This window comes from Centropristis striata, chromosome 2, assembly GCF_030273125.1.
Source record: "Centropristis striata isolate RG_2023a ecotype Rhode Island chromosome 2, C.striata_1.0, whole genome shotgun sequence".
In the NCBI taxonomy this organism is placed as follows: Eukaryota; Metazoa; Chordata; class Actinopteri; order Perciformes; family Serranidae; genus Centropristis; species Centropristis striata.
In genome coordinates this window covers 25,434,107-25,461,208 of record NC_081518.1, presented here as the reverse complement: position 1 = coordinate 25,461,208, position 27,102 = coordinate 25,434,107, and the positions used below count along the sequence as shown (strand labels likewise).

Genomic DNA, 27,102 nt, shown 5'->3' with positions numbered 1-27,102 from the left:
TGACTCTGGTGTTTACAGGTTTACAGATTAGTTTTTCCTGCATTTTGTGTGAAAAGTAATTACCGAGGGAGGGAAACAGTTTATTGTGTGGTGCATATCTCCCACAGATCTCAGAATGAAGTTCATCAGCCGCAGATTGCTTTTCGGCAGTTTTGCAAAACAGTCAAATGTCTGAACAGCTGGCGACTCATAGCGCACCGCCTGGCGCCCACAGCTCTCCAGGCTGATAAGTGCTCTGAGAGAGGTAGGGGATATTCATTCAGGGCTGAGACTCGCCCATAACCTCAACAACCCAGAGAGCTGTAAAGTACAATTAAAGAAACACCGTCCGGGTGATCTAGAGCGTTAATAACTCAGTTTATGCTTCAGCTTTTTGCGCCCTGGTGACATCAGGCGCACAACAGAAGGTGAGCGCACATGGGCGAACATTTATCCGTTTGAGGCAGTGACCGAAAAACAACAGAAAAAAGTTGCGACAGAAGAATAACGGGAAGCGACAATGTCCAATTCGCGGAGGTCCTCTGGTGTGGCACGTGGAAAGAGACCACCGGATTTGGAGCTGTCGGAAACCACGTTTAGCGCGCCTGAACCGGGGACACCTGTAAGCAACGACACGTTTTCAGAAAGAGACAAAATGCCCGAGGATGGCATCAACGTGCCAACTGTTCACCTCCACCCGTACTTATCTCACCCCCGGATGTCTGTGCGGATGTCGGTGTACAGCACCGGGGTCCGTCCGGTGCTCACCCGCGCCTACATCCAAGGACGCGTGTATAACTTTCTGGAAAGGCCGTCTGGCTGGAAATGCTTCGTGTATCACTTCACAGTGTGAGTGTTTTTATTTTCATAACCATCCGGATCCATGGGGTATTCAAGGGTATAATTGCAACTCTAAGATCCTAATTAAACAGGGAGTTAATTGCGCATGTAGAGCCTTGGAAGCCCTCACTACAAAGAACTGTTAATCCAGTGAATTTTAGAAAAGATGCTGCACAGATATCACAGCACAACCACATGTCCCTCTAGGAATATTATACGGATATTTAAATTTAGCCATAGTAGATTAAAAAAAAGACCATATAATTCATCACATATAAGAGAAAATGTGTTCTCACAGGAGTGCTAAAAAGGAATATTATAGAGATCTTTCATTTGGGAGACTACTTTCCTCAGCACCACTGAACATTTAATTTACCTGAACCGTCAGAGTACAACAACATAAATGGGTCCCTGCTTTGCATTCAGTGAGTCTATAATAACAGAACTTTTCAACCTGTCAGGAGATATTTTAGCTCTTTTTTCTCCTTCCTGACAGTGTGATAGGTATGCGAGACTACCTGGTTTAATTAAAATGAAACCTAAATAATACAGCTAGTAATGAACATGAATCTTAGAGTAATCCAGTGTGGGATGGATTTTATCTGCTAAAGCTCCAATATCATGAAGGTGTCACATTATGGTTAACCACTCAGAATCGATGTGACGTTTTTTGTCAGGTAGCTTGAAGATGTGTCTTTTTTGGTGAAGTGAGGTGTTACTCATGCTGAACAGCTCACTATACACCACTAATGTAATGCCAGGAGATACATTTCGCTGTTCCTGGTATCACCCACATCCGGGAAACTGACAGTCCAGTAGATCCAGACTGGAGTGCTCCGAGGTTTAGGAATGTGGGATATGATCTTCCAGCTCACCCCCATGTGTGCTGTCTGTCCCCACTTGCTGGCACTGATAGCAGGCAGCTAAACTTGGCAGTGTGTGTGTGTGCGCGCTGAGGAGGAGGTAGCAGGCCTGTCTGGCGCTGCCACCCTGTGACCCTGCAGTGTCGGAGGGGACGCAGGGGGAACGCAGCCTGTCGGAGCAGGTTAGAGTCTCAGTGACTCAAAGGGAGCATGAGCCAACACAGTGCAACTCAAACACATTTACAAGAATAACTGCACAATGTAACAATAAAAAGGAAGCTGGTGGCTGATACGATCACTGGAAAATCCTCTTTTAAACGTCACATTTTATTTTATCAGACTGTTATTGCAAGATGAGGTGCCGTAACCTTCCTGCAATGACCACATGCTGATTCCAAGAAATCTCGCACTGCATGAAATGACAGTAAACACCACAAAGTGCTGCTTAAAATACAAAATCAATATTTTTTGCAGAAGCCACAGAGTTGGTGGCAAATTTCACTTCTTCTGGCTGGTGATAATGTGGACAACTGTTTGAATAAGATGTTAAAGATGAAACAAGTGTGTTTTGAGGCTGACAGACCTCATATTTGTTTGTTTGCTCCATTCAGATGGCAATTTGTTCAGATTTGAAACTTCTGGTTTCACATCAGACTTACTACTCACACTTACTTAAAGTATTTTTTTGGGATGAAACTTCTTCTGCTTGGATAAGAAGTGCAATCAACATACAAAATGAAAATGGTTCATTTCCCATATTTGCATGTTTATATTACATAGATATTGTTCAATGGTCAATCTGACCCTGAGCAGAAGAGGTGACTTGTGTTCATTTATCGACTCACTCCATAGAAGAAAAAAATATAAAATAAAAATTTCAATAACTCAATATCATGTGAAAACTATAGGTCTTTCCAGTGTACATAAAAAAGTTTTAACATGCATTTTTATGAAAAATGAGTGAACTATCTTAATTGAGCCATGATCTGTGAGAGGTAAAGAACACCATTGCATTGATTGAGATGGTTAGTAGTGGAGTTAATCATGAAATATAAACAATTTTTATTGGGATTTTTCTTGTTTTCCAACACTTTTGGATAATAAAACATGCCCCGGGTAAAACTGCTGTTCCTGAGGCCCCGTTTACACGAGGACGCTTGCGGGTAAAAACGACAAAATATTTTATCGGAAGTGCTTTTCGTTTAGACGGTGACGGCGTTTTGGGGGCTTAAAGACGCAAAAATCTGAAACCACCCTCCAAAGTGGAAAAGTTAAATACGCTCCGCCGTATCGTGTCCGTCTACACTGCCAAGACGCAAAACTCTGCTCAGATCTGCTCACGTCACGTATGTGTTTACATCACATACATGCTCCAGTACAGGGAAATAAACAAACGTGGGATTATTTCCATGCGTCAGACCTTCAAGCTGCTCTGGCAGCTCTAATAAACTTACAGGAGTCTTTCCACCAAATGTACAGGATATGTAGAGATAGCATTAGTGAACAGAGAAGGATCTGTAATAACCTCTATCACATTTTGGATGCAGCAATTCGTCGGAGGTGAGCCAGACGGCTGTGAACGAGACCTGGGAGATCTAATGATGGTGGATAACTTTGTGGAAGGAGTAGCTGATGAAAATGTGTGGCGTGAAAACTTCTGCATGCCCAAAGATGCTCTTATCGCTTTAAGTGATGCCGCCTGGCATGCATACAATCGAATTTCACACACTTTTGCGTCACCGTGTGCACGCAGATTTCCTCCCGAAAATGCTCGTCTAAACGAGGAATAAAAAGTGAAGACGTGACGCCACTTTTGCGTCTTCTGTTCAGACCGTCCTCGTGTAAACGTAGCCTAAGAGGAGGATGGGTCATGCCTTCTGGTTTCCTGATAGGATCATATGATGGGATATTTCCTGTTTTTGTAATAAAGATTGAGCGAAGTTGCTGCACTTTGTGGTCTGATGTTGCAGACTTTATGAAAACATGTTGATGGTGCAATCATGACTTTTTTTTCTTTGCTGACTATGCACATGGTAAAATTGAAGCAACGACATTGCAGAAAACGAAGAAATGCATCCTTGAATTTGATTGGCATGCTGAGAGATCATCAGAAATGCATGATATTGATTTTTCTCAACCGATAATTACCTGCCTCTGACAAGCTCAGATAACCTACATTTTTCACATTTCCTGTATAAATAACCTGTAGATTTTGCACGCCTGAGGGAAAGAAAGGCTGAGATATACCGAGCAGAGATGAATGATTTAATATTCCATCCATCAATATTGTTAACACAACAAAGAACAGTTCTGACTCTTCAAATTTTCACCGACATAATCTGTCAAATCAGACGTGTCAATTTACATATGCGTTTGTTGTCCAGCCGCAAACCAACTTCAAAGATGCACACCACCTCGCTGTATCTCAGTGTGTAGATGCTGCACTTGTTAAGTCAATGAAAGCAATTTGGCTTTGTATATTGTTATCAGAATAATGCATAATATAAATGTCCCATTATTTGCCAATAATTCATCAACCTGATACTGTATATATCGTGCATCCCTAGAGACAATGTTTGCAGGACAGAAGTGTAATGTGATCGCGTCTGTGCTGACAAAGATGGCAAGAAGCCGAACAACCAGATCCAGGCATGAAAATCAAACCTTTAGAAACCTACAGTTAGGGCTGGGCGATATGGCAAAAAAAATGATCACAATATATTTTTTCATATTATCCGATCTTGGGCTGTGGCTCAGTTGGTAGAGTCATTCGTCCATATCCTTGAGCAAGATACTGAACCATAAATTGCTCCCGATGCTGCGTTCATCGGTGTGTGAATGAATCCCCAATGGTGGCAGGTGGCACCAGTGTGCCCTGGTAGCCTCGGCCACCAGTATGAATGTGTGTGTGAAAGGGTGAATGAGTGTAGTGTGTAGTGTAAAGCGCTTTGGATAAAAGCGCTATATAAGTGCACCTCATTTACGATTTACCACTTGATTGCTATCACAATTTTTTATATTGTTTTTAAAGTGCCAGTTTTAAAGCATCTGTACTGAAAGCTAAAGAAACTACAGATAAGTTCCGCCTGTAGTGGCTGAACTGCTAATGCTACGTGTGCTGGCAGCAGTGGCAGGCTATGCAGACTCTGCTCGCATTTTCATGATTTCCGCATAATCACTTGGGTGGTACTTCTTCAAATGATTAAACAGATTTGTTGTTGTTAGAGAGCCCACGCTGTTAATGTTTCGTTAACTTGTTCAGGAATAACATGTTTCTCTGTAAGTTTTCATATGTCCCACGCTCTTGAACGCACCATTGAATGCACCATACCTGTGTGTGAATCACTATGCTGTGAATGTTAGTTTTCTCTCGATACAGCGGCGGATAGATTATGATTTCTCTTTCCCAACATTTGCCTGTACCTCTCTGGTTTATTGCTCCAAGTCATGGCTGACATCTATTTCGCTGCCCTCAGCTCCACATTTAGCTCCTGACGGTCTTTCTGTTTACCTCTCCGACAATTTACAAATTGTGTGGAGCAGAAAAAGGTAGACTCTGATTGGCTGTTGGCACGCACATTTCCGACATGTTTGATCGAGGAAATATGCTCACAGCTGATCGACCTGAAATTTATCGCGATCATATAATCGCAGAGGCCTACCTACAGTATGATAAATAAAAAAATGTCTCGAAAGTGTAAGCAGTGTACTCAAAGTTTAAGTTTTTAGTTACATCTCATTATTCAGTTTGATGGGAAAGACAAAAACTCCCTCAGATCATTAAAACAAGCAGGTGTTTGTTGTAAGAGCATGTTGCTGGGATGTCTCACAGTCCAGCAGGTTTTTGGGGTCAATTCAGTACCTTGTTTTGCAAATGTTTGAGTGTGAGAAAGGAAGTTAAGAACAAGCACGGCCTTATCACTGACCCAGAACTCGAACGTCAGAATGACCCGAGTCCTTATCAGAGGTACCCTTGTGTTTGTGCGTGTTTGCACATGCATATGTTTGTCAGTGTGTGTGTGTGTGTGTGTTTGTGTGTGTGGTGATACACTAAGCTTGCAGGGACTCACGCTGTTTTGTTATGTTAAAAGGAAACTAATAGTTCATATCTCTGGAAAGGAGCATGGTATATTTTTAGCTTTCTGCAATTAAAGTGTATCTCCTGCCTTCCCTGGGTGTCTGTCTGCAGCGTGTTACAGTCTCATAGTTAATGCCGTTTTTCGGTATGGAGCAGCATGTATCCATCCCACATGCTGCTTGTAGATGAGACGATCAGGAGAGTTAAGAGAAAACACAAATCAGAAAGTGTTCAGACTGCTCCATTAAATTGAACCAGATATTCTGTCAAACAGTATCAAACTAGAGGAACTCAATTCTGACAATTTAATCATTTAACAAACCAGCTAAAAGTGTGTGTGTTGTTATTTCCTTTAAATTAGTGCTAAATCCCCTCCTGTATTTTTTATAACTTGAGAAAAGGCTTCTATGCTTTTATCTTTTCCTCTCTTTTTACCAAACACCGGAGCTCAGGTTCTTAATGGAGCACACAGACAAGGTCACTTGTTTGTGACTGCCTTATATCTCTGAGCGGTTAACCCCATACTAGCCAAATTCCCAAACACAAGCTTTTTATTTGCTGTCCAAATTACAGACTTTAAAGGTGACTTTAAATTTTACTTTATCTTTTATCACAGTGTATTCATCTAAACCCCTGTTTTGTTTTGTGTTGCTTTTGTTTGATTTATGTTTTGTCTTTTATCACAGTAAAGCACGATGATACAAATAAAGTATGATTGTTGTTCCCAGCAGGGTATTTGATGGTAACAGCCGGTGACATGGTCAGCAGCGTCACGACTAACTCTGATCCTGTCCCCTGCTTTGTCTCTGCACTCGCTGCACAGCACACTGCAAGTGAATCTGTCCATCAATAATAGATAGGAGCAATGCTTTGAGCTTTTGTTTAGAGTTCAGTGGTGCCTATGTAGCTGAGCCAATGTTTTTATTTTGTCTGTTGCTACATCAAGCCCACTGGAGGTAAAGGAAGTGAAATATGATGGTGCAGTTAGTAGAGGAGGACTGACGAGTCAAATCGTCTCGGATGAATTCAAAGTGAAGAAGAAGTGTATGCTCAGCATACTGAGTGTGTATGTTTACTGGCATTTCAAACGCACTGAAATAATTTAAGCAGAGCTCCGCTGACAAATTACAGCCATTAGCATACCCGAGTGTTTGGCTTCGAAAGTTTGATGTTCATTTGTATTTCTTTTGATCCTCTTTTCAACTGCCACTGTCACATTTGAACATAAGATTTTATAAATTACTCTGCGTCTTAACTTTTTTGTTGTTTATGCCCGATGTGCCCCGCTCTTCTTAATAGACAAATTGGTTTGCATTTGCTCAAGCAGCAGGCTGTGGATGTCATTACCGAAAAGACGCAGGTACCAAATTACAGAAGAATTTTGCTTCTTCTTTCCTCTGCTCTTTCAGACAAAACCAGCTGCTTTGTTAGAGGTGTTACACACCAGTCCATCTTCCCCGAGCAGGTCTCTCCTCGCTCTTTTATCTGTGTTGACGTGTGGCGTGCACGTTCAAGCCCGTGTGTGTCTGTGTGTGTATGTGTTAGTTAAAAGGGGGGTATTTGGATTCCTGGCCAGTCTTCAATAAACTCAGGCTGTAGTGTGTGGTGATAAGAGCCTCCGTGGTGCAAACACTGCCTGGAAACTATAACTCCCTCTACACATAGTTTCCATCAAGTGCGCTCATATAGGAACAAGACAGCGAGTCTTTAGGGCTGTTTTCTGAACAATAGTTTGCAGTATCAACCATATGACAAGACAGCAGAGCAAATACTTCCAGCAGCACTCTGCAGAATTGTGAAATATGCCAGTTCCATATTGGGCTTCTTCTGTGCTCCAGAACCAATTACACAGTAACACTTGGCTTTGTAACTGCAATGTCCTTGGGCTGTCTTTGTCCTCATTGCCTGTCACCTCTATTCTGTTTTCTTTTTAACAAAAAAATGACAAAAGAAAAAAGTTCACTCTGACCAATACTAAAATACTGATTATAGAGGGAATAATATCACAGATTACCAATATGGTGGCCGATTTTGTGATTTTTTTTAGCTAAAATATTCCTGTTCTATGTGGATTGTGCACCAATTTTACAGGAATATGTCTATGAAAAGGCACTCATAAGTCTGCTTTCTTAAACATTTAAATTCATTAAAGAATAGCATTTTACATACCTATACATGATCATAAATAATAATAATAATAATAATAATAAATTATATTATAATCAATTATTATTATATTGGCAACCAATTTGAAATTGACACTGAGAAAATAAAGAATAAAAATAATTTTAAAAATCTAAATAAACATTATTGTACATTATTGTATGTTTTGTATCAGTCAATTTCTGACCTATGAATTTAAAATAAATTAAAATAAAATACAAGGTGTATGACACTCTTTCCAAATGACCCTGAGCATTGTTTTCTGTAGGGGTGTGCATTGGCACTGCCCTCACAATTCGATTCGTTTACGATTCACCAGGTAACGATTCGATTCAATTCGATTCTACGATGCATTGCGATGCATCACAATTATACTGCACACAACAAGGGACATTTTTCGTCAGTCATGAGGCAATACAAGCAGTCAGATAGGCCTAATAACGATAGATTTTATTGGCTGCTATGTGTGTATCATCCACTCTGCTCTGTCACTAGTTTGGAGTTTAACACAGTTTTAAACTGGAGTTGTAGTTGGGAGTTGGAGTTTAAAACCATGTTAAACTCCAAACTAGCGACAGACTAATTGCCCCCACCAGGCTTGGAATTTCGTCATTTTAGGGGCAAGGCCATTTGGCCTTCCTGTTCACACTTATTTTAAGGGCACAAAGGCCACATGACAGGGCATAAAGGCCGTTTACCTTTCAGATTAATACCTTAACATTCTCATTCACCAAGAAACATTAATGCACAATATATTAAATGTATTAGAAAGGACCTTTTTAGAAAATGACAAATTAACCTGTTTTGAAAAGACGGCAAATGCATATATTTTGAAAAGATGGCAAAATGAATCTCCTGCCTGAGTTCATCTAAGAGTAAGGAAAGAGAAATGCCTCCTCCGTGCCATAAAAAAGAAACCTGCTGAGGTGAAATTTACATCAGCTAAATGTCGACCCCTTGTCCCTGAGGTAGGGAAGACGTTAGCGATATCTCAACTAGCTAGCTATAGCTAGTTTTCATGACGCAAAAATGTAACGTTAAGGAGTCGACTTTAAATAGGCAAATACATTGGTAATTACCTATCAATAGTACTTTCTATAAAAACGTAAATGTTAAGTTCTGTCAAATACTACCACATACTTCAGTCACAACATATCAAAACAGCTTGTCCCGCTAGCTTACCTGTGCTGTGCATCAACACATGGCTCATTTGAATATTCAAATGAGCCATGTGTTGATGCGCACGGGTCTCGAAGGACAGGGAGTGGGTCGGGTTAGCATTGTGTTTACTGGAACTTTGACAGGGGTGCAAAGGCCACCTTGGCCGTAAATTGAACATTTTTTCACAGGGCATCAAGGCCAGAGTGTGAAATTCCCACCCTGTCCCCCACAACTTTCCACTGGAGGACAGGAAATAAACATAATCGATTATGGCACTTTGCCGCATCGATGCTGAATCGTGCATGCCCCGCATTGCGATGCATCGCCGAATCGATTATTGTTGACACCACTAGTTTTCTGCATTATATTTGTCTATTGAGGTTTACATGTCAATGCAAATCAGAAAACACATTTGCCCATACCAGAAGATACCAATATGTCTGTAATAGGCAAATATTGGTCAATTAAATCAGCAGACCAATAAATCAGTTTGGCTCTAATTTCGAACTTTAGAGCCAGTTTTCAAGCCCCCACATTAGGCAATCATGTCCACATTTTCTTCTCATTGATATTTTGCTTAAATAAGGAGCAAACAGTCTGTCATTGTATGTTTTTTGAGATCTTTAAAGATTTTTTGGCAAAGTTTTAGAGTTGTCAATCAACCCTTCCCAGGTCAGATATTATAGTAATTCATTTTTATTCCATCTGCTTGACTTTTGTTCTCTTCCGCTTCTGTACCAAGTTTTGAAATAAATACCGGCAGCACAATTACATGCAAACAGAAAGCCAACTTTCCAGTGGCTCCATGTTTTGTGATCGGGGCCAATCGCAGACTTTTGTTCCGTCAGCTGATTGGTAAATGAGTTCAGCTGGTGTCATGTGAATCCATTCACCAGCACATCTCTTGCCAACGGAAATGAAAAGTTAATCAGTTTGCCCTTGCCACAATGCCAACTGTTTCACAATGTCTAATGCACATTCATTATTCATTATTAATTTTCTCAGATATCCTGCTAACAGACAAACATAATGAAATGGGGTGAAACATTACTCCAACTCTGATAGTGGAGGCAATACTGCAGTAACAGAAAAAAAAAGTGATGCCGTTCAGGGGTCTGCGGGCTCAAACACGTATGAAAAAGATTATGAGTTTGAGAATGGCTCATCAGCTATATTGCAGTCTGCCCTCTTTCCCATCTTCTTCCACAACCATCACATTAAAGAGGAACCCTCCCTTTGACTTTTATGGAAAGCTGTGAGAAATGACCACCACGATTTATTTTTACAAGGTACTATATGAAGGCCTTTGTTATATAAGCTGCTCGTTTGCCAAATAACGAAAGCGGTTCGTGAAATGTTTCTGCTGAAGAGTCAGAAACTCAAGGCCATATAATAGAGTGTTCATTATATTTTCGGTGTAGTGTCATAGCAGCTGGAAGCCTGATCTCAAAGAAATAAAATATCTTTCTATTAAGTAGGTTGAGGAGTTACAGACGTCTTATTGTTGCTGCAGTTGAAACACTTGTGACCTTGAGGGGGAATAAGGAGAATGTTAAGGAGCAATTTAGTGTTTGCTGATACCGTGTGTGTATGTGTTAGTCTGTGCAAACCTGTGTGCTCATTATTTGACAAGTTTATCATGCGCTTTGCATTCATATGGTGGAGTTCAAAAGGTTCACAGTATTTCCTCCAGAGAGCTGTCCTTGAATGTTTGCTTAAATTCAGTCAGATACTTTTCATGACAAAAATATAAAGTAATGTTATGCTGTCTTAAAACTTAAAAAAAAAAAGTTGTTCAAAAAGCTGAGACTCTAACCAGACACCAAAGTTGACTGAAGTTTTGCTGTTTAAATCAAAGTGTGAAATGTTGACATGAATACGAGGTGGAAAGTGGATCGAGGAGATTCGTGTTGCTCGACTCGACTGATGACGAGTTATGTAAGGCTCTGGTTTGAGGAAAATTGAGTTTTTATGTAAACAAGAGTCGGTTGGACATCATTATCTAACTGGATTATATAAGAGTATAGAAACAAACATGACACTTTAATCAAGACCAATATTCTAATATGGTTTATTTCCCTGCAGGTTCCTCATCGTTCTGGCCTGTCTGATCCTCAGCGTTTTATCTACCATCGAGCAGTACCAGGCCCTGGCTCACACAACGCTCTTCTGGGTGGTGAGTGTTGATTTCATTTAATTAAAAAGCAACGTGTGGGATTTAGCATAAAAACATTGCTTTTTCATTCATTTTTCTTAATGTCAGATTCAGGGCTTGAATCCAAGTCAAGTCCAAGACCTGGTTCAGTCTAGTCAGAGTCAAGACCAAGTCCAAAGGCGGTCGAGGCCTAGTCAAGGCCAAGCCCAGACCATATTGAGACCAGTTCAACACCTATTTAGGCAATAGTGTCTCTCCATGCTCATGTAGCCATTAAAATGGACAGAACAAGATTGACCCATCTTCTAACATTAAAATAATGTAACTGATCATTCAATTTTATTTATAAAGCCCGATACCACAAATCACAAATTTGCCTCACAGGACTTTACAATCTGTAGAGAGGATGACACAGCCTCTGGGCATGCAGAAATGTGCTGCCTACTCATAAGCGTTCACTGGTGTGTAAAAAAGGATGGGTTAAATGCAGAGGTTGAATTTCCTCATTGTGGGACTAATAAGGGAATCTTAATCTCTTAAGGAGCCCCAACACACACCCAGAAAAACCTTTAATGGCAGAATCAAGTTGATTTATGTTGGTAGAATCAGACAATCAGGCAATGTTCTGTACAACTAATCTCAAATCAGCCGCCAGGAACAACTTGTCTTGTTCTTAATAACCCAAGACCAATACAATTACAAGTCCAACAAGACAGGGGACCAAGCCAAACGCAAGACTTCAAAGGTGCTTTCAAGTCCAAGACTGGAGTCTGGTACTACATCTCTCATCAGTTCTACCTTCTTAGAGATGTAATCCCAATGGGACATTCCTCACTCTCCAACAATTTCTCATAACCAAATGACTAAATAGTTCTTTTTGACAATGATTTTCTAAACGGAAACTGTCTCATGTCGTTGTGTAATTATACGACATGGTTAGGTTGGGCCCCAAAGCAATTTTTTTTAAAGATTATTTTTTGGGCATTTTTGCTTTTATTGAAAGTGACAGATAGAAAGGGGGAGACAGAGGGGAGGACATGCGGCAAAGGGACCTCAGGGGGGCAACTTTTGGGGGGCGTCCCGGTTTTGGCTTCACAGGGTAAAGCAGTCTCCTGAGTGAAAATCCTGTGTTTGTTTGACCCATTCATCCACCCTGACCTCCTTGCTATGCAGACTTTGTCACTCTTAATAGTACATTGTTGACTTCTTTGCTTCTGTCATAAATACTACGGCCACTTAAAGTTACCGCCTAATAACAAAAGTCAATATTGGTCATTTTAAGCTGCTTGCACGGATATGACCTTTTCTTTGCAATGGATAGTCTGGAGAAGTCAGAGCTAAGAGCAGGGTTTGGGGTGAGAGGGGTCAATAAGAAGCTGTCGAAAATGAGGGCTCACAACTGGAAACTTTAAAACCTGTCAGACCAGAGAGTGGCTAAGTGAAATTAATAGCTGGTGCTGAAAGCTTGGGGATGTGATTATTTATGGGCCTAGCTGGCTCCGTCACAAACAGGAAAATAAGTTAACTTAGTTCATTTAGGAGGCATATTTGTATGCTGCTCTTTCAATCTGCAGTCTGCAGATCTGTGCTGCAGATCTGTTGAGTGGCAGTTTATACTCCAGCAGACCAGGGTTATGTTAAGGTGGATGGACTCACACAACTAAAATGATAGCTTTCTCCCTTTTTCACTCTCCAGGTCTCTTTTCCCTAAAAGATTGACACTACCAGGATAGTGTTCATGTAGTGTGAAGCAATCAAAGATTGCATGAGAAATCTGAAAGTAATCCTCGCAACAGCTAAGGACAGTTGAAAAAAGAGAAGAATTGTTTTACCACCAAGCTCCAAGACTCCCATAAAGATTATATGGATTAGTGTAGCACTTATACAGACAAAACAACTTGTGTTCCTACCTCATGTTGTGGTGCATAGCAAAATCTGCTCATACCTACCAAATGAAAGTCAGGTAACAGATTTATCCCTCGCTTTCATACAATTCCACACAGACTATCTGTTTCTACAGTGGATGGTAGCAATGCTCTACTGAAGGTTGCAGTGTAGGAAAATAAAAAAGACAGCCAGCCCGTAAATAATGCAGGTTTCAAAACATTAAAAGAATCAAACAATCACATCTATATATATTTTATGAGGTAGCATGCATCCCACGTATTTGTTAGGCCCTAAAGGATGCACAGAATATGTTCAGGCGAGAAGCATTGAACGTAAACAAACACTGTTTGTTTGCAAGAAACACCACAGTGTATCTTTAATGATCCCACTCAGTGATCCGTGAACCACGTGTGTCTGACAGATACCACGAGAGTGATTGAGATGTAAGGAAAAAATCTTGATCTAATCTAAATGCTTCCTTATAACTGTGCTGTTTACATACAGCCTGTAGCCTTTTCTCCCTCTGCGGCCTCCTGATCTGAACCTTCCTTTGACTTTCACCATCTGCTCAGCACTTCTGTTTTGTCTGTTTCTGTTGGCTGGCATCTGCAAACAGGCCCGATTCTGATCTTTTCATGGTTTTGTTCCCATTCCATGTCGAAGAACTCATTTAAATAAATGATAACGATGCTCATAAAACAATGCTGTTGATAGACACTGAGCCATAATAAAGTTATGTTGAATAACACTAATGTTGCATAAACTTGAGGTTACATTTTAAAGTAAACAGTTAAATTACTTTGTGTATGTTTGAGTGTATATTTTTAGGTAGTAATGCAACAATCAACATGATGATCGTGAAGGTGAAAACAACAACTATCATAGCTCAGTTTCTGTTGTTTGAAAAGCAATTTCATGGGTTGATTGACCCAACCGCTGCCTCACAAAAACAATTTAGGGACACTTTTGTTGAAACTACATGGGCATTTTTTTCCCTGCAAACAATTTCAGGGCGTCCTGCTGGCGTAAGAGGGCGAAGGCTCCTCCTCTGAAGTCAATACTAAATGGGATAAACTTAACCCTGAGACACCAGCTGCTGAGCTCAGGAACTGTTTGGGTGATGGGTGACTCACTCAAGCTCAGACAAAAGAAAAGCCCAAGAAAGGATAAAAAAGACTTGAGGATTTTCTTTGGAGGCCTGGAGCGTGCCACATGTGACAAGTTCACCTTGGCCTGAGGATAATGGGATGAAATGGTCACGGTGTTTCATGAGCCGCCACATCACGATCTCAAATCCTACAGGTTCATTGTTGGATTCACAGAGATCCAGGTCCCTGTGTGTGAGTTAGACAGGATGAGAAAAGGGGTGAAATTTGTTAATAAATACCACAAAATCATGAAATGTATACAGTTTATGGCCAAATGTTTTTTCGCCCGAACTTCACCCAGGAGATATTTAATCTTCTTATTCTTCTCTTCAATGCAGATAATGAATAATTAATATTTGCCCTGCTACTAAACCTCCCCAAATCTCAAGCATTCATCTGTTCCGTCCTCCATCCCAAAGGGACTGTTTTGTACTTTGCGCTTTCTAGTTTAGAGATTTGCTCTGACCCTTTCATTCTCTCCTCCCCCACCCCAGAAGCATCTTCTTTGTCTTGTTGCTTTCTTCCTGCACACTCAAGGTTAACAGAGACCACTCTGTTCTGTACTTGGAGATGCAGAGCCTGCTGACAGTGTTTGTACTATAGTGTGTTGGGCCAGATGCTTGGCAGTTTGCCCAAAGGATCCACATTCCCAAAAGGCCTTGTTTGCTTCACGGATCCAAAAATGAGTGTAAACTTTCAAAAAGTATTGCCACTTCTGGAAATAAATCCTGGCAACACAACCTTTTTTCCCCCCTTTTTTTTAGGTTATGAATGCAAATTGCTTTATTGGAAAGAGAGGATGAAGGATGGTTGGGGACCAGGGTTCCATCATCAGCCCAGCAGCTTTTGAGATGTGCTCAAGTATCGAGTTTGATACATTAAACCAGCTTTTTTAGCTTTTGTAGGCTAATAAATAAACTATAAAATGTCCAACATGGAAATATTCTACCACCTGTTTCCCTATTAAACAGAAATTTATACCATGCACACCAGAGATATTCAGTCTTTTTTTTATTTTATTTTTTTAGCAAGGACCCCTTACAAGAGATATAATATATAGGGGACCCCCTCATTTCTCTCTTTACTTCAAATGCATTTATATATTTTTGTTTCTATTCTATTGTACATATCTCTATTTACTGAAGACTTAAGACTTGTTGCATTTGTATTTTATATTTGTTGTATATTTAGTATAGCCCGCTTTATTTTATTTACATACTTATTTTATATATATTTTTCGTTTTACGAGAGCAACTGTAACAAAATCAATTTCCCCACTGGGATCAATAAAGTATTTCTAATTTCTGATTCTGATATATACGGCCACTTGTGGAATAAAACATTTTTTTTACATTCCATGAAATGATTGTGACAATGTGATTTATTCTAAGTGTACAAAACTGTATTAATCAATCTCTTTCAAACATATCACAATGAAAATGAAACCACAATTAACAGAGGATTGTGTCTGAAAACGAGATTTTTCCAGCTTCATGTAGTCGTGTATGTCTCTTAGTTTGAATAATCACGTTTTTGTGCACAGAGAAAGATATAAGACATTGGTGAAGAGATTACGAGTTTTAGAATTTTTAAAAATTATAATCTATGATCTCTCCATTAAAAAAAAAAATATTTGTAGGACTATGAAAAAATCAGGATAATGAGGACCCCCTAATAGAGCTCTACAGACCCACTGATGTACACCATCTGAAGTCAAGTTTCTCTGTTTCACTGAACTTAAATAAGCTTAGTCGCCTTGTTAAATCATCATAAGGCACACCTCATGCAAGCTCGACAGCAACAAAATATTATTGCTACGATTAGTGCTTCCAACAATTACCAACTCTGGTTTGCTCAAAATAAATCTGTAACATGCAAGTGAGATGTGGAAGTATTCTGGCACAGAGTACGGGGTTTTTCTCCACTGCAAGCTTCATTGAGTAGTCTCCCGGTCCCATAGACCTCTCTCCGGAGCTGTTGTTACCATTCTTTTAGAGCCAGACCATTAAATTAGCAAACTGAAAGGGTCAAAATTGCCCCCAAAACAACCGGTAAAGTACTCAGTCAATTACCAGTAGACAATGTATTCGTCCAGTTGCCTACCCCTACTGTGGGCGAGAGATGACAGCTGTGGAGATTGAAGAGTGGGAAGAAAAAGGGTTGAATGGGGATTGATGATGGGTTTAGGTCGAAAGATGTTGTGGAGAGGAACTCAGGGAGTGTGACTCAGTGTGGAGGCAACGACTAGATGAGGTATCCTAGTTTTATTGTCTCCCTTGTGGTTTCTGTAATGAGAGAGAGGGAGGTGAGGAGGCAGAGTAGAGGGGGATGTGAGGTGTGAGGGATGTTAGAACTGTGAGATAGGATAAGAGAAAACGGTAGATAGATGACGATGAGATCGGCTTTTGTTCCTCAACTGGTGCTGATTTATTTCTAACCAACAAAACACGATTAACCAAAATCTACTTGGTTTTGACTTTTTGACTTTATAACACAATAAAGGTCCAAAAATAATGGACCCATGAAAAATAAACTTCACAAATTAATTTTGAAAAAAAAAATAGCGCTCTGATCCGAAGAGGCCCGAGGGTAATTAGTCTTGATCCAAAATGCAGTGGACCCAAACAGACCCTAATAGATAGAGAGCACCTGCAGCAGCGTGACGCCCTATCAATTAACAAGCAGTGATAGAACACAGCAGCATAATAATAATGATTTTCAAAGAACAAATACAAAATCATAACTACTTCCATAAATAATTTGTTTTTTTTTAACACTTCAAAGCCTTAATAATTGAAAAAAAAAATCTATTTTCACCTCCTGCACAGATATTCTGTAGCCAATTTCACTCTGAACATACAGAGGATAATTACCAATTTAATATCTGTGAATCAAAACAAATAAAAAAATCATCTTTCATATGATTCCCTATTCATTTTTCATAATATTTTATCCTTCTGCAATTACATACCATGTGTTTAGACATGATCCAAATATTATTCCGTTATGAGCCCAAAGACCTAGGGGTCCTTTTTTTTTTTAGCAAGGACCCCTTACAAGATAGGTATTATATCTGGGACCCCCTTAATTCTTTCCATATTTCATTCCATATTTTTATTCCTATTCTATTGTACATATCTCTATTTACTGAAGACTGGTTGCATTTGTATTTTATATTATTGTTGTAATTTTAGTATAGTGCACTTTTTTTATATTCTCACCTCCTGCACAGATATTCTGTAGCCAGTTTCACTATGAACACACAGAGGATAATTACCAATTTAATATCTGTGAATCAAAACCAAAAAAATAATCATCTTTCACATGATTCCCTGTTCCTTTTTCCTAATATTTTGTCCTTCTGCAACTACGTACCATATGTTCAGACATGATACAAATATGCTCCGATCCATTTAGATTATTCAGGTATGAGCCCAAAGACCAAGGGGTCCCTTTTTTTTTGGCAAGGACCCCTTACAAGATAGGTAATATATCAGAGACCCCCCTCAGTTATTTCCATATTCCATTCCATATTTTTATTATATGTCTATTGTACATATCTGTATTTAGTGAAGAATTGTTGCATTTGTGTTTTATATATATTTTTTTTTTATATTTTCACCTCACCAATTTCACTATGAACACACAGAGGATAATTACCAATTTAATATCTGTGAATCAAAGCCCCTTAGCAAGGACCCCTTACAGGATAGGAAATATATCAACGACCTCCTCATTTCATTCCATATTTATATTTCTATTCTATTGTGCATGTATCTATTTACTGAAGACTTCATGTTGTGTATTTAGTATAGTGCACTTTTAAAAAAAATTATATATTCTCACCTCCTGCACAGATATTCTGTAGCCAATTTCACTCTGAACACACAGAGGATAATTACCAATTTAATGTCTGTGAATCCAAATAAATAAATAAAAAAATCATCTTTTTACATGATTCCCTATTCCTTTTTCCTAATATTTTGTCCTTCTGCAATTATGTACCATCTGTTAGACATGATACAAATATGCTCCGATCCATTTATGTGGATTTATTCCGTTATGAGCCCAAAGACCAACCGGTTCCACTCATGTCCCGGCTTATGTCCCATTTCCTTAGAACCAAATGGCACTTGTCACACTGTCAGTGTTTTAACATTTCATTACTCTGAGCGCTTGTTCGATTTCTCTTCCATTTTGGCTCAAAAGTGGAGCTTGATTGATCATTCTCGATCTTGGAAACAGCAGTTGACAACACAATCTAAACTCAAGGTTCACTTTGTTGATTGTTCTTGGACTTTTTTTTACGATCACATCATATTGTTTTCTGTTTTCGAGGTAAAGAATGAACCGTCGAGCTGAAATTTTAAGCCACATAGAGTTTGATGACAACCGGGGAAATTTGTGTTGTACAGTCTGTGAGCTGCTGTTTCTAAGGTCAGATCGAAGTGTCCAGCTCAACTGAAAAAACTGTTTTGATTCTCCTCTTTCCCTGTTTCCGTTTCCTTTCTGTTTATTAATGTATTGCGTTTTTTGGATAGACCATTTGTTTTTCAACCTTGAAGTAGAAATCCTCTGTGAATAAATTAAGTAATACAACATTTTACATATTCGCTTCCAAGAACACAATTTAACATATTATTAATCCAATTTCTCCTTTACAAGTCGCGCTATTTTATATTCACTGACGTTTTAATCTTTGGCTCTGATGAAGAAAAACACCTCCAATAATTTAGAGCTGAAAATGTCTCTCGCTGTACAAAATGGGACACATCTTCTGCCTGAATCTGCCCGTGTGTTCCTCCCATCATTCACTGCAAAATGATCGTGTCACCATTAAAAATCTATGAAAGGGCATTGAGTCACTTTCAGACAGCTTCATTTCCAAATGCTTGTCAGTGATTAAGAGACGTGTGGAGGTTATTGCATTCACATTCACCCCAGTTCATTAATTTCCACGTGTTGGTGTAATTGTGTGCTGTAATTGATTTTTTTAATCCATTTGTCCTCGAGGAGCGCTGCAGGGAACTTGCATGGAATTGAAATGGAGCAGCTTTAATTGAGAAGCTTTAATTGTATGGGCTTCATGTTTAGCATTGGACACATGCTGTTGTGGCTTGTTTCAGTTATTGTCTTACAAGTTAAGTATAATGAGAAGAAGAAAGAGAAGGAAGTAATCCAGATGTGAAGTGGTAAATATCATTTCTGCAAGCAGCTGGTTAGCTTAGTTCAACGCACACATGGGAAAATTGCAAGCATGGCTCTGTCTAAAGGTGTTAAAAATCAGCCTAACAGCACCTCTAAAATTCACTGCTTAACAATTAGTATATAAACTGAAGTGTAAAAATGTCATGATTTTATGGTGTGTGATTATTCCCTGGAGTCTTTTCTATGAGGTTGCCAGGAGATTAGCAGAGGCTCCAGGAAGTAATTGCACCGGGCCAAGAAATAGCCTGGCACAAAGTGCATTGTTAAACCACGTTACAGTTTTTGTATGGATTAAACAAATGACATATGACTGAAATACTGAGAGGTCCTGTAGGTGGCTTCTGCTATGTTTGGACGGAGAATAAAGGAATGAATACAGGACAGAAGGATCTTATATAGTCGTGGCTCAGTGCCAGTGATTTTTGTACATTGAAGGTTCCTAAAGCACAACAAGAACGTGTCCTTTCATGACCAGCCTGTCAACACAGACGGAACGTCTCACTCAAGTTCTGATGGTGCAGACGTTAAGTCTGTTTACTGAAGTATAACGTTTGTGCCAAGTCCAACAGATGCATGCTGTTGAGGATCATGAAAAAAAGCATTCGAACAGTTACAAAAAGTTATGCACTGTAATTTGTACATAACCCCCATAACCGTGAGCCAGGAGACACAGCTTATAGAGCTAAATTTGTGTTCGTTAGGTGGTGACCTCTAGTGGTCACAGTAATTACGCTGTGGAAAGGATATTAGGCGCCATTGTATAAAGAGCGATAAAGTCCGCGTAGGGAGTACAAGTGGATGGGTGGTAAAAAAACCCAAAAAAACAGGATTTTGACCCAGGCTCAGACTGCTGTTCATTTTAAACCAAAAGTCAACATTATTTTAAGTTAGTTGTGTAAGTTAACTTGCAAATTAACTTCTTTACATTTCACCATGCTCTATTTCACCTACTTAACTGTCATATATTTACTAACAGAAGTAGCAATTTTAACCCAAACCATGCCATTTTTTCTAAACTTAACCAAGCAGTTATAGTGTTAAAACCTAATTAAATTGTTCTGTTTCACAATATTAACTTTGCATTTGCAAACAGTTTTGTATTCAAAACAGCAGCTGTTACAACCTGATACAGAACAGACATATTTTGTAAGTTAGTGTACAAACATGGGGATATGTTGAACTATTTGTCAAGGTTACAAAATCACTTTTTCCGTCTATTAGTTCCAAGTACATGCAGCAGCTGAAATAAAGAATGAATCAATGGTGTGCTACAAATGAAACAGTGACAAATGGTGCAGTAGCTAATAGAGAATCAATAAACCTTAATGAATTGTTGTGACGGGTTTGTGTGAGAAGCTGCACTTAAGAAAAAAAAGAGGAAATTGAGAGAACAGTTGTGCAGCCATGACATCTATAATTCAACAATATCTGTTTTAAAACACACTTTTCCGAGTCTGAGCAGCTGTTCAGGTGTTGTTGCACTGAATAACCTGCAACAACATCTGATGTTATGGTTTTTTTTTCCACCTGTCTTTCTCCCTCATTTGTCTGCTCTGTTTCCCTCATTTCTCTGACAGGAGATCGTCCTTGTGGTGTTCTTCGGTGTGGAATATTTTGTCCGCCTCTGGTCAGCAGGCTGCCGCAGTAAATATGTTGGCATCTGCGGCCGACTGCGCTTTGCCAGGAAGCCAATATCTATTATAGGTGGGAACACAACCCCCATACATACACACACACACACACACACACACATCTATACACACGCACACAAACCGACATACTGCTCCTCACCCACACACAGTATTTAAACAATATCTGTAATATATCCTGAGCTTCATCCCAAAATGAGATATCTCAGACAAATCCGGCATGAAATTAAAACTGTCACTGCAATCATTTTCTCTACCTTCAGCTTTTTATTCTTAAAATTGGAACCTCCAGGTGATTTTTTTTAAATATGCAGCAATGAATATTAGCATTAATATTATTTGCAACCCTTCTCACCTCAACTGATTTTATGGAATCATTTTTGTAATGAAAACCAGTGCTAATTTCCTAATGGCATACTTTCCGTCCACTTTCTTTTTTTACTTTTTTCAAACATTGTGTGGAGGACAGAGCTTGCTGTTGTTACACTGAACCTCTATATATTGAGGATTTGCATGATTATGCAATGTTTATAATTAAAGCCCCTTATTCTCTATCAATACAGATCTGATTGTAGTTGTTGCCTCAATAATTGTGCTGTCAGTGGGCTCCAAAGGCCAGGTCTTTGCCACCTCCGCTGTAAGGTAAGAGCCAGTGTGTGTGTGTGTGTGTGTGTGTGTGTGTGTGTGTGCGTGCAGGAGGAAACAATTTGGCCAAAATATGTGGACACTGTTTTGGACTAGATAAGATAAGAGTTAAGATATGACTTTATTTATCCCACAGTAGGGTAATTTAGTTGTCAAAGCAGCTCAAAATACAGACAAATAGATATGGAAAACAGAATAAAGAATATAAACAATAAGATATACATACATACATTCTATACACATTAAATACATACATTTCTGCTATTTGGCATTCATTATTAATATATTATTTTTTATGTTTGTTTGTTTCCTGAAAGTACTTTGCATTTTACAGATATTGAACATCGGAGACGAAAATATTTTAGCATGTTAAATAGGTTAAATAGGTTATTGCATGTAATGTTATGGACATCAATTAAAACATGTATTTAGATATATGCAGAGATATACACATTATAGTATAAGTGGTATATGACATATATAATAATAAAGAAAAAATACAGAAGGCCTAATATAGGCCTAATGTGGTCTAATGTGGATAAGGTGTGTCTGTCATGGTTTAGGTTAAACCACTAAGTTCTGATTGATGGAACCCTAGAAAATATAATGATATTTAGGCCAATAGTGTTGTTCTAACTGTGTGGCAACAGTTCGGGAAGGACCCATTCCTATTTCAACATGACAATGCCCCACTGTGCAAAGCCAGGTCCCACACAGAAATGGTTTTCCTAGTCTGGTTTTGTAGAGCTTGTCTTGTCCTTGGCTTATCCAACTGTGACCTCACTAATGGAGGAAATCTTGCAGTCAGGCTCCATGTGGTAAACTCTCACAGAAGAGTGAAGCTTGTTAGAGGAGCAGATTAATTTTCATGGTTTTGGAATAAGATGTTAAAGTCTCCCTCCACTTAAAAAAATGTGTTTTTCTGATGTTTGACCATGACTATTCTGACTTGTATCTGTGCTAAAGTTTGACATCAGAGGATAGGTATTTTCACATTCCTCTACTGAACGGGGAGATGTCTGTGCATTTCTTTAAAATCTGAAATTGAAATGTATGAAGCAAGCTAGATTAGGTACATCAACACTTTGAAAGCCAATCAAAAACTGTAAAAAAAATAATAATAAACTAAAAAAACCCTGAAATCTATAGTGCAGAGCAGATTTGTTACTTACAAGCCAACAGACAACAAATATGCTTATTGAACTTTCTGTGTTCTGACACGTCTCCTAGTCGCTGATTTTAGACCACAAAAGATTACTCAAGTCTGGAGGCTTGGGCATGTTTGGCTATATATTGTTGATGTTTCAGACAATTAAAATAGACCGGTCAACATATCACAAGCAGCGTTGGTGGGCAAGACGGAGGCTAGATCCATAATTCATTAATGAGGGAGAAAGCGTTGATGTATTCCCAGCTTTTAAGTTTTTTTTTTTTTTTAACCTTTTATGGGGTAAAACCATGTTAGGATAATTAAATATAGCATATTATTTTTACTTGCTGTCCACATACTTTTGGCCTCATTATGTGTGCACATACATACCTACATGCGTTTGTTCTGAATACAATATCAGCATTTAAACACTCTTCTTATTTTCCAGAGGGATTCGCTTCCTGCAGATCCTGCGAATGCTCCACGTGGATCGGCAGGGAGGAACCTGGCGTCTCCTCGGCTCCGTCGTCTTCATCCACCGGCAGGTACACAATCACAGCTTTGAAATCACATCACATTTTCAGGTCTAAAGTGATCCGGGCTTCTGATTGTTATTAATAGGCTGGAGGCTCTCTGTCAGGGGATTTATAGTCTCTCCTTGTTATGTATTATTTCTCACTGCTACACAGTGCAGAATCTCCACATGGGAATTCATATTACAGCAAAAATTAATATCCAGCAGAGCCAAAAGAAAAGAGCCACTCTGTGCAGTAGGTTATGGCCAATAGCTCTTTTGCTAGAGATGACTGTGGCCCCTCCAGAGTATCATTCAGCTGAGAGACAGAGGTGGCTGTGATTATCCCCAGTGGCCCCTGCAGTTCTCTTCAGTGTCTGTGTAAAAAACAGAGAGTGATGAAGGTGAGCGGAGCGACAGGGATGTTGTTCATCCAGCACTGCCTGCTGTGCCTCTGTGTATTGGCCGCGGCTCATGATCATGTTGCTCCAGGCCAAGACTGGTCATCAGCAGACATTGACCTCAGCTGTAAAGAAAGAGTGCAGGGAAATAGGTCCTTTCCTCTACTGTTTCCTAAAAGAAATCACTTTGCAAGAAACAACACTTAAAAGGGAAACATTGCAATGTTTTTGTCGCAACCAGGAAATATACAGTGCTTAACAAATATATTAGACCAGCGGTTTGCGCCACAGCTGGCCTAAATTAACAGCATTAGTAGTTAACAAAATATTTTTTTATGTTTCTGTAATGGTTAATACACCAGTATGTAGAATCCCTTTAACCTAAATTATATTTTTAATGCTAATATAATGATGATTATTATGCATGAATTTTCAAAATTACTGTTTTACAAAAAAAATGTAAAAATAGTAAAGCTCATTATTATTTCTGGATTAAGATGTCAAATTATAATTATTTACTTGCATTTCCGAACAGAAAAATTAGTTTTAGTGGTTGAATGTTCTGCTTGGTTCATTTCTGACTTTGGCTCAAAACTGGCTATTAAAAGGTGAATTCAGTTTGTTAAATAATAAATAAATAACAATTACATTTTTAGTTTTAAACAAGCTTTTGAAAGATTTCTAAAATATTTATGTTTTCTCGTTTTTATGACAGGTTGTCTAATAAATTTCACTGTATGCCTCCATTGTTTTCCTGCTAACTCATAAAATCCTGCTCGCAATCACCATGTAAAATAAAATAAACTGTGCATACTTAATTAACTGATTTAAAGGTGCATGTAGGTCAACTTTACGGGAGTAATTTTGATAAAGACAAAAGGCCCTTTCATAGTGCGGTCGTGCAAATTTCCCGCTATATTGCCAGAAAGATCTGTGCCAGCGTTCATATTCCTGCCCATTCATAGTGCAGTCCAGTGTCACAGAACGAGGTGGGAGGAGACAAAAGTAACATTGCACATAGCACAGTGCTAATAGGCTGCACAGTTAGCTCTGTAGCAGTTCAGTGTGTATGTGCTGCAGCAGCATGTGTTCAGTTAGCGACCTCCATTTGTTTACAACAAGCATCGGACACTTTGTGTACAGTTAGCATGCTGGTTTGATTACAATAAGCGGCAGACACTGTGCACAGTTAGCGGTGGAGGCCACAGTTGTGCAGCTGCTGAATAGTGATTTGATGACTGTCGGACCAAGTGGGAGGTGTGTATTAGACGTCAAGCATGAATTCAAATATTCCGCCTTACCTTACTTTATAGTGGTCCAGCTTTCAACAGTCCCACCAATTTTTCCTCCTCTGTGACTACCTCCGGAGGCGTAAAATTGGTCGGATCACTTGATCCCAGCATCCCGCTTCAGGCACGTTCATAGTGCAGGCAAGACGTTACAGAGCTGTAAATGTACCGGCATGAAACGACACTATGAAAGGGGCTAAGGTCTTTGTTATTCTTTCTTTGTAACTTTTTGGCCTTGGTTGTGCGAGTGACTTGTGAGAAGTTTCTTCCTTCCTTTGTTCCATTACAGATTGCTTCATTTGAATTACTTTTTTCAAAACATCAAGAGGTGACCTCCAGTATTTCAGAGGCAACTGAGGCAAAAGTCAGAGAAATTAATATAATTTATGAAGCAGAAATTCATTTTTCTTCAATATTGCCTGAATTATCTTGTGAACCCCTCAGATGTATTGAAACTCAGGTTGAGATCCTGCAGTTTAGGCTATGTACATGACCAAAATATTACTTTAGTAGCAAGATAGAATTGAAATTCATAAAATGTTTCCTCCATTACCCAACACCTGCATTGCCCATGCACTCAGGGTAGTGGAGGATAACAAGGCAGCACTGGTGTAGACTATTTAAGTGTTTGAGTTGCCAGTTCCACTCCAGACTACCTGGTTTGGGATGGACCTTAATAAGGTGCACCCTTCACACACAACTACCAATTATGGAAGCAGAGGGGAGATATTTATTTTAACCCCATACTGAGTCCTCCTCCCTGCAAGTGGAGTTACTCTGCTAGTGGTTGAAATCTTCCTTGATGAGATGGGACAACCCTTCAAATGATATATCCTTAGTACTCAAATGTAACAAGTTTCTTGCTGGATTCTCAGCAGCAGAATCACATGACTGACAGCAGTCAGCAGCGCTCAATATAAATTTTTTCAGCATTTGCAACAGTTTGCAACAGGATACAGTGAATTCATATTGTGGATCTAGTTGGTAATTTTGTCTCCTGGAAAATAATATTACAAAATTAATAAAAGTGACATATTAACAGCTTTTAGCCTGGCTCAAACTCCTGGTGTGTCACATTATTGACAGCTGCCTGTCTCACTTCTCCAGGAATGTGTATAAGATATTGAAAATAGGCCTATCACGATAATTACTATATCAACTTATCGCTCAATATACACACGTGGACAAAATTGTTGGTACCCCTTGGTTAATGAAAGAAAAACCCACAATGGTCACAGAAATAACTTGAATCTGACAATAGTAATAATAAATAAAAATTCTATGAAAATTAACCAATGAAAATCCGACATTGATTTTGAACCGCGGTTCAACAGAATTATTTTTAAAAATAAACTCATGAAACAGGCTTGGACAAAAATGATGGCACCCCTAGAAAAGACTGAAAATAATGTGACCAAAGGGACATGTTAAATCAAGGTGTGTCCACTTATTAGCATCAGACGTCTCTACAATATTGTAATCAGTCAGTGGGCCTATATATAGGGGTACAGGTAGTCACTGTGCTGTTTGGTGACATGGTGTGTACCACACTCAACATAGACCAGAGGAAGTGAAGGAAAGAGTTGTCTCAGGAGATTAAAAAATATATATATACAAGCATGTTAAAGGTAAAGGCTATAAGACCATCTCCAAGCAGCTTGATGTTCATGTGACTACAGTTGCACATAATATTCAGAAATTTAAGATCCATGGGACTGTAGCCAACCTTCCTGGACGTGGCCGCAGGAGGAAAATTGATGACAAATCAAAGAGACGGATAATATGAATGGTAACAAAAGAGCCCAGAAAAACTTATAAAGGGATTAAAGGTGAACTTCAAGCTCAAGGAACATCAGTGTCAGATCGCACCATCCGTCGTTGTTTGAGCCGAAGTGGACTTGATGGGAGACGACCATGGAGGACACCACTGTTGAAAACAAATCATAAAAAAGCCAGACTGGAATTTGTTGAC

General features: G+C 39.1%; 1 protein-coding gene across 1 annotated transcript in view; it reads left to right on the top strand.

Annotated features, from left to right (window-relative positions):
* Window positions 1-246: 246 nt before the first annotated feature.
* The window catches only part of kcnq1.1 (potassium voltage-gated channel, KQT-like subfamily, member 1.1), a 57,971-nt gene continuing 31,115 nt past the window's right edge, over window positions 247-27,102 (top strand). Inside the window, exons 1-5 of the mRNA XM_059358419.1 lie at window positions 247-828; window positions 11,170-11,260; window positions 21,060-21,186; window positions 21,695-21,773; window positions 23,375-23,471. Of these exons, the coding sequence (XP_059214402.1) occupies window positions 500-828; window positions 11,170-11,260; window positions 21,060-21,186; window positions 21,695-21,773; window positions 23,375-23,471 (723 nt within the window). The 5' untranslated portion in view covers window positions 247-499. The remainder of the gene's footprint in view (window positions 829-11,169; window positions 11,261-21,059; window positions 21,187-21,694; window positions 21,774-23,374; window positions 23,472-27,102) is intronic.